Raw genomic sequence first — 13439 nt, forward strand, 5'->3', positions numbered from 1 at the left:
TGTACATTGATTTTATCAATACTTCACCCATGATGAACTATAATATTGCACAAGAAGGAATAACTAGAAAATAGTAACACAACTCAGCTCAAAGAGGTGATTAGATCTGCTGTAGGTAGCCATGAAACAATTCACAGTGCATTTTTTTAATATACTTGCATTTTTTGGTTTGTAACTTAACCCATCAAAAGAACAGTGTATAATCTAGACTCTTCTGTGTGTTGGTCTGAGATGTCAGTTTTTCCTTATTTAGAAAGCTATTGTTCCTTTATAAATGTAATCTTTTGGACAAGTGGATTCCTGGAGGCAAAGGGGGAGAAAAGGAAACATCCCTTCCAGCAAATATTATTTTTGAAAATGCAATGATTTTTGTCACAAAATGTTCTGTTTTTTTTCACAGTCATGTGATTTTATATATAATATATGTATTATATATAATATCACTTAATTTAGACAAATTTAATCATCTAGTTTGATTAAGTTTCATAGTGCCTTTTTCACATGAATCAGCTTAAAGTCTGCAATAAACAGTATTTCTTGTCTGTTAAATAGTTGTATCTTTGTGGCTACAAAAATGATATAAAAATAAGAAAGTGTTCTTGATTTTTTGCCATTAGTTTGCTCTTCCTCTACGTACAAGGGAAAAAAGAATCCTATTCATTTTTCATAAAAGAAAAAATAAAATATTAATAAAGGTGTTTAGTGCCATTTATTGTAAATGTCCTTACAAATACTTCTCTGTGTGTTGGTTATGTGTCTATGTATATTTTTACATTTAATATATATTCTTTATGCCTGTGAAAAGTATGTAGGTTCTACACCTGTCATTTAAACAGTCTTAGCCAGAAATGGGTCAGGAAGTGACAAATCCCACACTGAAGACTCCAGCTGCCATAGCAATCACTAAGAAATGGATTCTTGTCTTACCTAGTGAAAGAAATTATGATTCTCAATTGCTTTCTCCCTATAGGAAACATTTGAACCAGCACACCTGCATGATAACTGCATCCATTCAACCTGTATACATAACTTTAGGGGGGAAAATTGGCTGTCTCACTGCCTGTCCTATCATTAAAGATCAAGCCCAGACCTCCAAAGGCTTGATCTATTCTCTGATGCACATTTAAAATTTCCTCTTCCCCACCCTCTCTAGTAAGCATCCATACCTAGCCTGAAGAGTGTTCACTGTGCAGCAAAGTCCCCTACACTGCGTGCTGAATGAGAAAATAAAGGAAGATCTGAAGCTACTCTTACATAGATGCTTCATTACTTGTAAGTACAGGAGTAGTAAACTTTTTAAAAGGTCTTTTAAACTCATATTTAAAGATCAGAGTCACTGTCTTTTCTCATGGAAAGTATGTCTGTTTCCATAAAAGGCATTGTAGTGATTACTTGCAACTCTATTCCTTTGTTAATTACCAAAATATGAAGCCAATATTCATATTCTCTGAGAGCTTATTCTAGCATTCAGCATATGGTTTGCTTTTGCCCAGAAGAAGGCATCAGCTCTGAGACTCTTCAGCCTTTGTGTGGCATGCGGAGGTCTTGGAGGAAGGATCCATGTTTCACCTCTGAGAGAAAAAAGGTGGCTTCCCAACTGTTTTTCTGAAGATGGGATTCTGTGTAGCTGTTAAGTTGTATACAAAGAGCCAGACAACTTTGAATGTGGTCGGTGTGCTCAGAGGCATCTTTGGAGATACTTCAGATACTTAAGGGATAAGCAGAATAATCTGGGGGTTTCTGTGATTTTTTTTTTCATAGTTTTTTAATTAACTACTGATGACTTAATAACCCAGTACAACTTGAGTTGTATTTTACCCTTTAACTTTGCTGAACTAGACTTTGTGATTTCTGTGTTACAGTCTGTGAAATCTGAATGGCATTAATGCAGATATTTTCCTTTTCGCTGGAATTTCCTTGATGATTTAAAGCACTGCAGGGAGCTTCACCCCCCTGCTGCACAATTTTCGAATTTTCAGCTTGTTTGCAGTTACAAGAAACCAAAATGAGATCTCATCTGGGGTTCCTCAAACAAAAATAAAATGTTTTCTTCAAAATTTTCAGCGTCTTAAAAACAGTGGTAAAATGCAGTGTTTCATTCAAAATGTTTTCTTTAGGATTTGAGCAGCGAGGATTTTTTTTTTTACACTAATATTTTAGAAAGATGTGATATGTGAAAAGTGTCTTTGAAAGGGAAACAAAACAGTTCTTAAATGTCAAAAAAGTGCCTTATTAGATGTGGAAAAAGGAGTTGTGTTCAGTAACATAGGAACTATGTTACTCTTTTGCTGCCATCAAGTCTGCTTTTTTAACTGGGTGGAGGAAAAAAAGGAAAGAGTTTTAGCGGTGTATAAAAACTCAGCAGTTTTATGCTTTCTTAAGCACATGCCTTTTAACATCAGCAAGGCATTTCTTCCCACTCCTTTAGTCTGTTTGTTCCCTTGGGATGCCATTTGAAGATAAAACCACTGTGAAACCTCACATTTAATTGATAAAGAACACTTCTAACCAATATTGATACACGGAACAATTTACTTACCATCTCGCAATTCAAATGTTGAACAGTGCTTTGCTCAGACAAATTGTGAACTGTGAGATTTATATACATACTTTGATTGCTCCAAAGCATTGTGCTAGATAAAAGTTGGTGTTTTTAGGGGGCTGGGAAATAAGTGCAGATTTCCACATTATTAATGTGTGCAGAAATCATTGGTTTATGGGGAAGTAGCTATCCAAAATTATATTCTGAAATGTGCAGAGCTCCCAGTGACTTTTAGTGTATTCATCAGTTTGTGAAACTCGGAAAGTGTCCCTGGAAATGCTTTGCCAGACAGTAACATCAGTAATTGCTAATTTAACTAAAGGAACAAACAGAAACCCATAACTATATCATGTGGATCAAGTCATTCTAAATAGGAAACCTGCAACTAGCAGAATTTTTATTTTTACTGTGGGAAGTGAAGGCGTTTTGAGTTTTCAGGTTGTTACAACATATAGAAGGAAGCTATAGCTTGAATACTAGACTCTTGTTCAAGCAGGTATCTCCGCTCATTTTCCTGGGCTGCATCTCATGCATAAAGGAAACATGGTTATGAATGGGAACCCATGTTTCTGGCCAAGCTACCATTTTATAGAAGCCCAGTTTTTTGATGAAGTTTTTCCTCAACAACTGTGAAGACTGTAGTGTCTAAAACACGAAACAAACAGCCCTGAGTCTGATACATCAAGAGTATTTGAGGGAGTATTTCTGCGCTCAGCCTCTCACCTCTGCGTACAAGCAACAGCATTATGTATGGGAAGTGCAAACATGAGGGAATTTGTAAGTGTGTATTGGGTTCTGTGTTTAAATATTTCACAAACATGTTGAATTTTTACTGCAGCTATGTTAAACTTTTGTTAATAAGTCCCTATTTAACTGCCTTTCACTCTCCCGTATCTTCTTTCAGTTTCTCTGTAGTTACATGCTTAGGTTGCAACTTTGGCCTTTTACTACTTTCTCAGCATCCAGACCAAAACCAGTATCAGGATATTAGTCTATGCTTCTACTTCTTGATAATATTTGTAGATTAAAAGAGGAGATGAAAGAAAATAGGGAGACTTTCTAGATGCAAAGCTCAACGAACCCCCCTGCTCCCATCTGTGTCAACAGCACTAACAGTGTTACCCACTCACAAGAAATGGCTGAAAGCAACAGCTTTTGCCTGCCTGAATGAAACTACTGTTTTCATACAAGCCCTTAAAAAAGTTGGAGGTGGGAGGGATGTGGTATGATGGTGTGGTTAATGAACTGAGGGAGGGAAGGGCCATTTTGGTGCTTAAGATTATGATGTTGAATGTTTGACAAGGGGCAATTTGTTGTCTTTAGGTGCAGGAAAAAAACCCTATAAAATGAAGTAAAGCACAAGTAAGGCTTCCCAGCCTGTTCTTAATCCTTGTGTGAGGATGGAAGGAAACAGTTCTGAAGACCCAAGTATGTCAGGGCTCACTGCACAGGGTATGCTAGGAGAGACAACACTGTCACACACAACTTTAAAAGCTTCTTAGCTCTTCTAAAACATGTCCTTAGGTTTAGTTGTTTGTTCCTTCTGTGGCAGCATGCACAGCATGAAGCAACAAGGAGAAAACCTGCTCTGATTTCGATTAATGATCACTCACTGTGCAGAGCTGCTTTTACATACATCTGGGTCAGCAGATGCTGTAAGAGCAGCAGGTCAATATAGAGCATCTATGGTGTCAGCAGAGCCATAGGCATGAAACCCATAATTCAAAAAAACCATTACAAAACTTGAAGCCTCAGACAGCTTTACAGCTGCAATGACTTGAGAGTTTTGACAGATGATAGAAACCATATCAACATGCAGCATGAATCCAAAACATTGTTTGTTTGCTCGGACTTGCTTTCAAGGAGTGTGACAAGGTAAAATCAAAAGTATGACAGGTCGATTCAGGCTAAAAGGCTCTGCATGAGTCTCCTGAAACAGAATGTCTCTCAGGCTCTTTCATTGCTTTACGTACTTATGTCTTGATCTCTGGAAGAGGTGGTTTCCACTGCCATCCCAATACAGCCAGTTATGCAGTTTTGCATACTGTATGGAGTAGGAAAAAGTATTTTTCTGAAGGAGTGTTTTCATTGTAATTGATTTTGTGATTAAGCAGTTATTAAAGGAAAAATACACACCTGTTACTGTGCAAATGGAACAATTTTTTAACATGCATTCGAAAACTGTCTAGTAAATTCAGGCTCTTCAGGCAATATAATTTGCAACGATGCGATTTTGGCATCTTTCCAGCAATCTTCTACCCTGTCATGTTCAGCCAAGCTTCTGCTACAGCCAGTTCACACTGTTATATTCTGTGTACACATGAGTGTTTTAAAAAAAGTACCGTGCTTACTCTGGTCTATGATACAGCATAAATGTAGGCTCAATGGGCAATGGCCAGCAGGAAGGAATATGCAGTAGATGAGAAAGCAAGAACATTGTGGCGTTTCGTTTTTTTTCTTCCCCCCTGCTAGTTCTCTAGAAGGATGTAAACATATTTTCTGAGTAAACGTATAATGAAACTCTGAAATATATTTTTTTAAAAAGCATGTAAGCAAGGTCTGAATGGTGAAGTGCTCATTTATAATTCTGTCTTCTGCTCAAGTTAGACCGGACAAATCTTTGCTCTTCCTACTGAAATGGCAAGCCCTCCAGCTGAGGCACACTGATGAAATAATAAGAGAGAAATGTGTACCACAGAAGCCTTTCTTGTTATCAGTCTGCTCCCTGAAGACAGGGCTCTCCTCTGCTCTTTTGCATCTACCTCTGTGCATCTTGTTTAGAGAAATGGCACTCTGCTTTAGGACTGGGCTTAGTGGAAACTGTGGAAATAGTTATTAGACACATGGAAAGGGAAGGGGGGGGGCAATTCACATCATACCCATTTAATAATCAGAGGTAGAGTCCCGGTTCTTCAGTATCCTTCACAAGGACCTGTTTTATTTGGGGGATTACATTAAGCCTAGGCAGTTTTGCATATTATAGATGGGATAGTTTGAAGGAAGTTTTCCATTGTAAGCAATATGGTAAATTAAGTAGATATTAAAGGAATATACACCTATTTACTTGCTAGTGGAATAACTCTTTGGAAGAAAAAAATTCAAATGTCATCTGGAGGTTATCAAGCTCCTGGAAGTAGCTGAGCTACCAAATTACACCCTGGTACTCTGACAGGTGATAGCAGGCCCTGGGATGAATGAATAAAAAGCATATGCAGGTGCATTTACTATTTTGCTAATAGTGACTTCTTCACAGGTAAGCAATCCAGTGTGTTTACTTTCAGTTCAAGTTTGCTTTGTTTACATTGAGTACCATTGCTGCTAACTTCCAATGAGGTGACACAAAGTAACAGGTTACAAAAATGCCATCAACATCCATTCTGACAGCATCCATGTCACAATACACAATGATGTACTGGAATTATACAAAGACAAAAAAAAATATAGATATAGCTAATTATTCTGACTAGAACTGAAACTGACAGCAAAAAAGAAAAGAGCCCCCCGCCCTGACCCCCAAAGCCCCTGCAGGAATCCATACCAACGCTTTGGCAGCCTCATAGCAATAAAGCGATAACCATCCTTTCACATGCCAAAACCTTGTTTTTGTAACACTGTGAGTTCCTGGCTCAGAGAAATAGTTACATCCGTTAAAGCATTTTTTTTTCTCTCTCCTTTCCATCCCCCCAACCTGAATCAGCTTCATGTTTTTACAGAGGGTTAATACTTACTAAAAATAATAAACAAATGAGGGGTATAGGCACCATAGACTGCTCGGACAGTTAAATGTTCTAGTAATGGAGTCTAAGATATCTCAGCTTGAAACTCAGCTGCCCTTCAATTAGATTCATCTAAAACAAGAGCCTGATCAGTGGCATTACTGAAAAGGCTGACGAAAAGAGCAATCCCTCTGCTTAATTAGTAGTAGCACAGTCAAGAACTGAAACCACCCCATCTCTCAGTGTTGGCTGCCTGCTTCGGCTTCAGGCTTCATGGTTTGGATTTCTGCTTGCCAGTCCGTTCCTCAGGTCTTGTGCTCCCCCCAGACCCCACATACATCAGTGCTGTAGGAAACAGTCAAATCCATGTACCCAGCAAACCCCTCCCCCCCCCCCCCTATCCTCCCCCCCCCCCCGTTTCTCTTCACAGATCATCTGCAGATTTCTTCATGTAAGTTCATGCCTTGCTATTCACTAATGAGGTATTATTAGATACTAACAATGCCTGCTCTCCTATGGACATTAGTACAGACCAGTGACACATGAAGAAAGCTCTTCAGTTAACCATTAAAAAAATATTGCACTTACTTTAACCTTAAGCCCAACCTGCCCAGAAAGGAAAAAAAAAAATTTAACCAAATGTATCAAACAAAAACCCAACACTCTGGAGCAATCTATTTTATGCACATATAGTGTCTTTTCCTTCATGTTGTTTAGTTGAATTTGGTCCAGTATTTTAAAAAAATGTCCAGAAATGAAACAGTTCAAAAGACACCGCAGGCTCGTTAAGGCTTTGTCTTCCCAGTGCTTCAGGAAGTTAAAAGTTTCTTTCTTTCATTGTCCATGTACTGCAAAGCAGCGGTCTCTTGTGGCAGAACAACTGGCCGTTCAAACTATCAAAAGAAAAAAAATCAGAAGCAAGGGAAGATGGGTGTGCTTCATGGTCTCACCTGGAACCAAACAAACAGAATGCTTTAGAAATAAAAAAGGAAATAAATACAGTTCTTGGCAGTTATTTTTACCAGCCCTCCATACAGGCTGGGACTGCAGCCCACCAGTACAAGCAGCTGGGCTCTGGGACTCAGATTAGACAGTAAAGTACCTGAACATTAGGAAAAGTGAGGCTAATTGGGCTTCATTTTACGGGCAGGGAATGATGTACACAGAGGCTAATAAAGGCACATGTGCAACACCACAGACACACAGCACAGATGGCTGGTGTTGGTGCCCACAGCACAGCTCTCCACCAGCTATTTCAGAAGCCAGTTTGTGTTGAAAGTCTGTAGCTTCCTGCTTCACCCAAAAGCAAATATTAAGGTTATGGCTGGGTTATTACGGCTACCTAATGAACTAAAGCTCATTAGCTTAACCAGTAGTGACATACACGCTTACAGCTTGTCCCCGCCAGCAAACCTCTCAGTAGGTCAGAGCCATATGTTTTACTCTGCAGCTGGGGACTCGGCTGGGCTGGTGGCATGCAACAGCTCAGGCAATTGAGGCTCAGTGGAAAGGCAAGATGGTCACTTCACTTCTGCTGATGGTAGTACCAGTTTGAGACCCCTCCTGTTCCCTGGTTCTAGATTTATGAAAAAAAATTCCCCAGCGTTTTATGTCAGAGCTTTTTGGTTACCACCTCACACTCGAGCAGGCTCTGTTGCCACTACAGCAGCGCTGGCAGAGCACCCCCAGAGCTCTGCTGGCCTTGGCAACCTGGCAGTTGGTAAGTGACTTGAGAAAGACTGAAGATATTAAAGTCCTCCCCTCCTTTAAGCTTTGTAAGGAGTGTTAGAACAAGTGGCAGGGAATAGTTAGATGGCTCATTCAGGATTTCCAGCTTCTCTTTTTCTTTGAACGATGGATGAGCCAATACACTTTTAAAAAGTGCTGCGGAAGGTATAGTGGATTATTTACTGCAAAAGGCTAGAGGCATTTTCCTCACACTGTCCATGTGAGCATCACCTCAGCAGGGGACAAGGGCCAGAAAGGTCCAAACTGCCAGCAAAGCTCCTGGAGCAAACATCCATGATGCTGGTTGCTGTTGAGCAGCCAGGACACGAGGCTGTGGGCATGGCGCAGGGCTGGGCTTGCCTGACTTACCACCTGTGACTTTGGACTAGGACTTGCTGACGTTCTCATATATGACATCACTGATGCAGAACTGCTGCTTCTTCTTTTGCCACATCAGTTGCACACACTGGTGAATAAAAATGTATTGTTCCTGGAAGAAAACACCAAATGAGTGGGTATTTTTGCACCTCAGAAAGCATGACAAAAATCCAAATGGTGAAAGACTTTTATAGTTCACAGTAACAGGCTGCACAGATTCTCTGTCCCTCCCTCCTCAGCCCCTCACAATGTACAGTGAGTTGTCAGCTCCCAAAATAATAGCCTGCAATTGCTACAGATAGCAGCTGGGGAAGCACAAAATCCACCTGATCTGCCCTGGCATCATAATCAGTTGTTCATAACCCGACTGATGATGGGAGGTAAGAATAGAATAGGATAGGGTAGGATGGAATGGAATGGAATGGAATAGTTCAGTTGGACCTGAGCTAAAGTGGGTCTACTTTATATTGCTGAAAATGAATTAATTCCAGAAAAGTACCTGAATGCTTTATGTGCAACAAATTGTATCCATGCCACATATGCACCTGAAATATTTTAATGAACTTCATGTTCCTTAGTGCTTGAATTCTTTACCAATAAAAAGCTGAAACCTGATTTTGTTCACAAAGCAGTTAATTATTTGGGGAGTTATCAACCTCTGACACTAAGTAAGTCAGGTCAGTCACATGCACTGTTACATTTGTGGACAGATTTTTGTGCAACAAGATTGTGGTTATCTTTGGTTTTGATTTTGGTTAGGGACTAGCTTTTCTAAGCATTATCATCATACAGATTAAACACTGTAATTCAATTTGGAATAAATTTAACTGATGACTTTTAGATTTTGAAGAGAGAGAAGGCAAACCCTGATGAATCCTTACACCAAGCTTTATGTGCACTAAGCACAGGGAGCAAGTGGATCGCAAGCAAAAACAACTGTCCCAAAAACTGAGTCTGGATTTCAGCCCCTGTCCTCAGTGGTCTGCTGATGCCAGGAGATATCAATATGAATTTGAAGCATGTTTCAGACCACAGAAGTGCCTGGATTTCCTCACATGCACTAATTTGGAGTGACTGGTTTCAACTCAGGGTATTTTCCAATCTAAATCCCTTTTTTTGGGCCTATGCCTTTTTTTTTTTTAAACTACCCAGCAAGACACTGCCAGGTTTCCAGTGTATGAGGCAACGTGAACCCAGGTGAGCGGTGTGTGGTTTCAGGTTTTGTAAGGAAAGCGTTTTCAGTGGCCTCTGCACCTGAGTGCCCCTGCCACCTCGTAACCTCTGCAGCCAGGCTTGGACACTGCCTGGAGCAGCAGGAGCTCAGCAACAGCCAAAGCCCAGCCCTTGATATCAGCCCCAGGCAGACAATGAGTTTGTACATTTAAAAAAAATAATCTTATTACCTCTGAGAGGTAATATAGTTGCAGCTGAAATAAACCATCAGGATTTGTTTCTCTGGTTTTTACGTAAGAATCCGCCTTTGGATTAATATAGTGAATTGTGATGAAAAGTGACAGTTTGACAGGAATGATCCAGTATGGTCTGAGAATAATGACCTTTTTTCATTTCTAGGTGTTACTTGTTGTCACTGCAGGTTTTCCTCCTGTTCCTCTGCTCTCCCTGCTAAGTCTTCTTTGCTTTGCTCTGGGTTCAACAATCTTTGGCAACAAGTTATCTGCCAGACCTAGCCTGGAAACAGTGATGGTGGCACTTCCAACTGTATGGAGGTTGCCAGCTTATACTGTGTCTAATCAGTAAAGAGTACAAGAGGCACGAAATCTTTCCGTCACTAGTAGAGGGCCTGGGAAGGTTTCAGATGCATAAAAGCTTCTGCTTTGGAAAAAGAGTTTGTGATATTTTTTTCCATTATATATTCTGACAATAAGACTATACTCCTGACATTTGCCTTAAAAACAGAAAAATAACTACCCAGTAGATATTTGGGCAGGGAGAGGGGCAAGGAGGATGTCTGGTAGACTTATAATCCTTTTGTCTGTTTTGCTTGTTATTTGTACCGCCATTGTGTAACTGAGTTCCTAAGCTTGGCCAGACATTACTCCCTTGAACAAGCGTGACTGGCTGTCCGATACTGATATCATTTCGTGAGCCATTAATCCTCTCAGCCAGCCCAATTCTTTTCAAAATGGTTTGAAAATTTCAAATGTTAATCTCTTCTAATGCATATTTTGCATATTAATTTCACAGAAGGTGAGAATAACTCATCCCCTCCGGAAGGTATCAGTGAGATTGTAGACACATTATCAGACCCCAGACCCACCTACGCAGCAGATTAATAACAGGACAATATTACAATAAAGATGTAAACTTAATTGTATCTATTCATAGCTATTTTGTCAAGTACTTTGAAACATGGTTTAGTGGGTTTAGCGGGTGTGGTGGCATTGGGTATACGGTTGGACTTGATCATCTTTGAGGTCGCTTCCAATCATAATGATTCTATGATTCTAAGTGTTCAGGGGGACATTTTACCAAGTGTTCAGTCGTTGGATACGAACATGCTACACAGAGGTATGAAATAGATCTGATGATACATTCATAATGTTGAAGTGAACTGATCTTACCTCTGTCTGCACCATGGACATTCTGTAGGACCGCATGTCAGACACCAGTCCCAATATGTCTATGAACTCGTGATCACGGATGTGCTGTAAGAGCCGATCCAGGGCTATGAAGGTTCCTGTTCGTCCCACTCCAGCACTGCAACACACAGAGACATGCATCTCATGTCAGGCTTTTCTGATGGGAACACAGAAGAAAATCAGTGGTACTGCAAAAAGCAGGCGTGCGGCAGCTGCGATAATCGGATGTAGTCACTCTGAGATCAGACAGGCTGGTTAATCTGTAGGACTTAATGCTGTGCAACCCTTCATACATTGTTTAGGTAGAATGTATGGAGTGGCTGGCTCTGTAGTTCTTTCACCTTCCTATACTTCCCTTCATGCACTGACACGTAGAATGTGCATGCACATCCTTGCCCACCTTTCGCTGTCTGCTCTTCCCACTTTCATTGCTCCCCTCAAAGATTTCATGAGACATCTCTAACCACAGGAGCTGTCGCCATAACTGCAGTGATTGCTGCACAGAGGCTGCACAGAGGCAGCTGGGATTGAACTTGCACAATTCATTGTCACCACTATCCACGATGCAAAGCTCTTGGCTTTGCAAAGGCACTGCATTACTACAGTTCATCCTCAAAGGACAAACCACCCAGAAAAGTCTACGCTCCAGGACTTCTGCCTTGGGAGCATGAGACAGAAATAGTCAGCAACCACTCGGCTGACAAATCTTCATCCCCCACAAAGGGAAGCTTAGTGACTAGAAAAAAGACACGCTGTTTTGATTTAGAGATTCTTATGTGCATATGACTCTTTGCACTGTGATGTCACATGGAATGTTTAAGTCTGATTTCATTATGGGTGTGGCTTTAAAGGTTTTATAGAGTTTCATATGAAGTCCCAACACCATGACTACTACTGAGGATAGAAGTGTGTGTCTTAGCAAAAGGTCTTTCTGCTATCTTGTGGTATTTTTTGGAAAAGCTTTGAAAGTATTTTCCATAAAGTTGAACAGTTCATCCAATACAGTTCAACAAAACTATGAAAAAACAGGTGAGTGGTTTTTTTGTTGCTTGTGTTTAACAAAAATGTCAATATCTTGAATGAAATTAATACAATGGAACTTCTGATCTACCTGACAGATCTAATAATTGATAAATTCATAAATAACAAATGGATAAGTTGTATTGATGTCAGTTCTATGCCGCCTTTAACATTTGAGAACAATTGCTGTAGGAGTTGATCTATACATTCTTTCTCCACTGATTTCATAGCATTGCTGCTTTTAAACTATGTGGTCTAAGACATACAGTATACTCTAAAAACACCACCTGAAAATCTCTCTCTCTGCTGCTAGAAGCATCCTAATTAAAAAGAAAATGCTACAGTTCTTACCCAGCTCTCTGATGCTTGCTTCTATCCCTTCCCAGAACAATTAAGTCATATATAAGGATTTGATTTCACAACACTACATATAAATCCCTTCCCTGACTTACTAGCACCTTTCTTGATATTAGGACTCCCAGAACAATATCCCCTATGATTTCTTCCATTAAGTTACAGAGCACGGCTGATGATTTGCTGCCTTTACAAATGCTGCTGTTTTGCATTCCAGTAGAACATTAAGTGCCATACCTGGAAACTAAAAATGATATTGCTATAAAAGACTGTTTTCTGGGAAGGAGCTCTGAAAAGTGTGCAAAGTGGTGGCAAGAGACAGCCAGTGCTGACTGCCACATCAGCACCAGGAAAGACAGGGCTGGAGGGTGCTGACACATTGTGCAGCAATGTAACTGCTGCCTCTGGGGTGGGTGATGTAGGGTTGGCTGAGATTAATCTCATCAAGCCTTGACTGCCATTAGGAGTATGTCACAATAATGTACACACATTCATTGATTGCAAGCCATCTATTTACATATTTCTGAGAAGTTTGTTGTGAGTAGCTCTCGCACAAGGAGCCATGTAGAGGTTTGAAGTCAGTTGGGAGAATTGGATCAGGAACCAATCTGGTATGATATCATCTCTAACATGGCAGCTGCCCCCAGAGAGGCCAAGTAAGTGACCATCTTAATAAAAGGCCAGATGATGCACAAGAGATAAATCTGACTGTATCTAAAACAACCTTCCTCCAAAAAAAAAAAAAAAAAAAAAAGAAAAAAGCCCTTATAACTGTTAGCATGGGACACTGGTATTACTGCTAGCACAGCATAGCACTCTTCATGTCACCTCTTGAACGTAACAAAAGCCGAATGACCAGAGGAGGAGGATCTGCACAGAGACACACATCTGCAGGGGAGAAGCACACTGCGGCAGGCTGCTGGCCAGACTGCACCACCCGTATCACGAACGTGTGGAAATAAGAGAGCAGGGGCAGGCTCTGAGATAGTGTGTATCAGGATTGCCTGCTGTGCCTTCTAAAGCCATTTGTTGATAACATCCAAAGAGATGACTCTCCTCTAGAAAGAAATGCCTTGGTGTCTATGGCTGTAGGCTGAAATC

General features: G+C 40.4%; 1 protein-coding gene across 1 annotated transcript in view; it reads right to left on the reverse strand.

The window, feature by feature from the left end:
• Positions 1-7015: 7015 nt before the first annotated feature.
• PTPRO (protein tyrosine phosphatase, receptor type, O) overlaps positions 7016-13439 on the reverse strand; it is a 28273-nt gene continuing 21849 nt past the window's right edge. Inside the window, exons 13-15 of the mRNA XM_009698187.1 lie at positions 10947-11082; positions 8356-8476; positions 7016-7208 (exon numbers count right to left, since the gene is read on the reverse strand). Coding sequence (XP_009696489.1) covers positions 8372-8476; positions 10947-11082 — 241 coding nt within the window. The 3' untranslated portion in view covers positions 7016-7208; positions 8356-8371. The remainder of the gene's footprint in view (positions 7209-8355; positions 8477-10946; positions 11083-13439) is intronic.

Source organism: Cariama cristata, unplaced genomic scaffold (assembly GCF_000690535.1).
Source record: "Cariama cristata isolate BGI_N322 unplaced genomic scaffold, ASM69053v1 scaffold11534, whole genome shotgun sequence".
Lineage (NCBI taxonomy): Eukaryota > Metazoa > Chordata > Aves > Cariamiformes > Cariamidae > Cariama > Cariama cristata.